This window comes from Macaca mulatta, chromosome 6 (genome assembly GCF_049350105.2).
Source record: "Macaca mulatta isolate MMU2019108-1 chromosome 6, T2T-MMU8v2.0, whole genome shotgun sequence".
NCBI lineage: Eukaryota > Metazoa > Chordata > Mammalia > Primates > Cercopithecidae > Macaca > Macaca mulatta.
In genome coordinates, this window is record NC_133411.1 from 59,837,064 (window position 1) to 59,838,482 (window position 1,419).

Sequence of the window (1,419 nt, forward strand, 5' to 3'; positions counted from 1 at the left end):
TCAAAACCAAAGTAACAGAAATTAAGAATGCCGGTAATGAGCTTATTAGTAGACTGGACAAAGTTGAGGAAAGAAACTCTGTCCCTGAGGATGTGACAATGTAAACCCAAAACTGAAAGGCAAAGGGAAAAAAAGACTGGGGGGAAAAAAAAAGAAAAAAAAAAAAAACAAAAACGGAGCAGAATAATCAAGAATTGTGGAACAATTGCAAAATGTGTAACCTATCCGAAATAGGAATACCAGAAAGAAAAAAGAAAGAGAAAAAAACGAAGAAATACCTGAAGAAATAATGATTGAAAATTTCCTCCAGATTAATGTCAGACACAAAACCACATATCCAGAAAGTTCAGAGATCACTAAGAGAATAAATGTTAAAGAACTAAACTTAGGGGAGACGAGACCAGAGGCCAAACTCGGGTTCTGACAAGATGGCCGGGCTGCCCCGCAGGATCATCAAGGAAACCCAGTGTTTGCTGGTAGAACCAGTTCTTGGCATCAAAGCAGAACCAGATGAGAGCAACGCCCATTATTTTCATGTGGTCATTGCTGGCCCTCAAGATTCCCCCTCTGAGGGAGGGACTTTTAAACTTGAACTATTCCTTCCTGAAGAATACCCAATGGCAGCCCCTAAAGTACGTTTCATGACCAAAGTTTATCATCCTAATGTAGACAAGTTGGGAAGAATATGTTTAGATATTTTGAAAGATAAGTGGTCCCCAGCACTGCAGATCCGCACAGTTCTGCTATCTATCCAGGCCTTGTTAAGTGCTCCCAATCCAGATGATCCATTAGCAAATGATGAAGCGGAGCAGTGGAAGACCAACGAAGCCCAAGCCATAGAAACAGCTAGAGCATGGACTAGGCTATATGCCATGAATAATATTTAAATTGATCCGATCATCAAGTGTGAATCACTTCTCCTGTTCTGCCAAGACTTCCTCCTTTTTGTTTGCATTTAATGGACACAGTCTTAGAAACATTACAGAATAAAAAAGCCTAGACATCTTCAGTCCTTTGGTGATTAAATGCACATTAGCAAATCTATGTCTTGTCCTGATTCACTGTCATAAAGCGTGAACAGAGGCTAGAAGTATCATCTGGATTGTTGTGAAACGTTTAAAAGCAGTGGCCTCTCCCTGCTTTTATTCATTTCCCCCATCCTGGTTTAAGTACAAAGCACTGTGAATGAAGGTAGTTGTCAGGTTAGCTGCAGGGGTGTGGGTGTTTTTCTTTATTTTATTTTATTTTATTTTATTTGAGGGAGGAGGTAGTTTTATTTTTAATTTTATGGGCTCCTTTCCCCCTTTTTTGGTGATCTAATTGCATTGGTTAAAAGCAGCTAACCAGGTCTTTAGAATATGCTCTCTAGCCAAGTCTAACTTTATTTAGACACTGTAGATGGACAAGCTTGATTGTTTG

At 39.5% G+C, this 1,419-nt stretch overlaps 1 protein-coding gene across 1 annotated transcript; it reads left to right on the plus strand.

The window, feature by feature from the left end:
* Positions 1–390: 390 nt before the first annotated feature.
* Positions 391–1,044, plus strand: LOC703337 (ubiquitin-conjugating enzyme E2 N-like). Its single transcript, XM_015140068.3, has one exon. The coding sequence runs from the start codon at positions 429–431 to the stop codon at positions 885–887; it is 459 nt and encodes a 152-aa protein (XP_014995554.3). The 5' UTR covers positions 391–428; the 3' UTR covers positions 888–1,044.
* Positions 1,045–1,419: the final 375 nt, after the last annotated feature.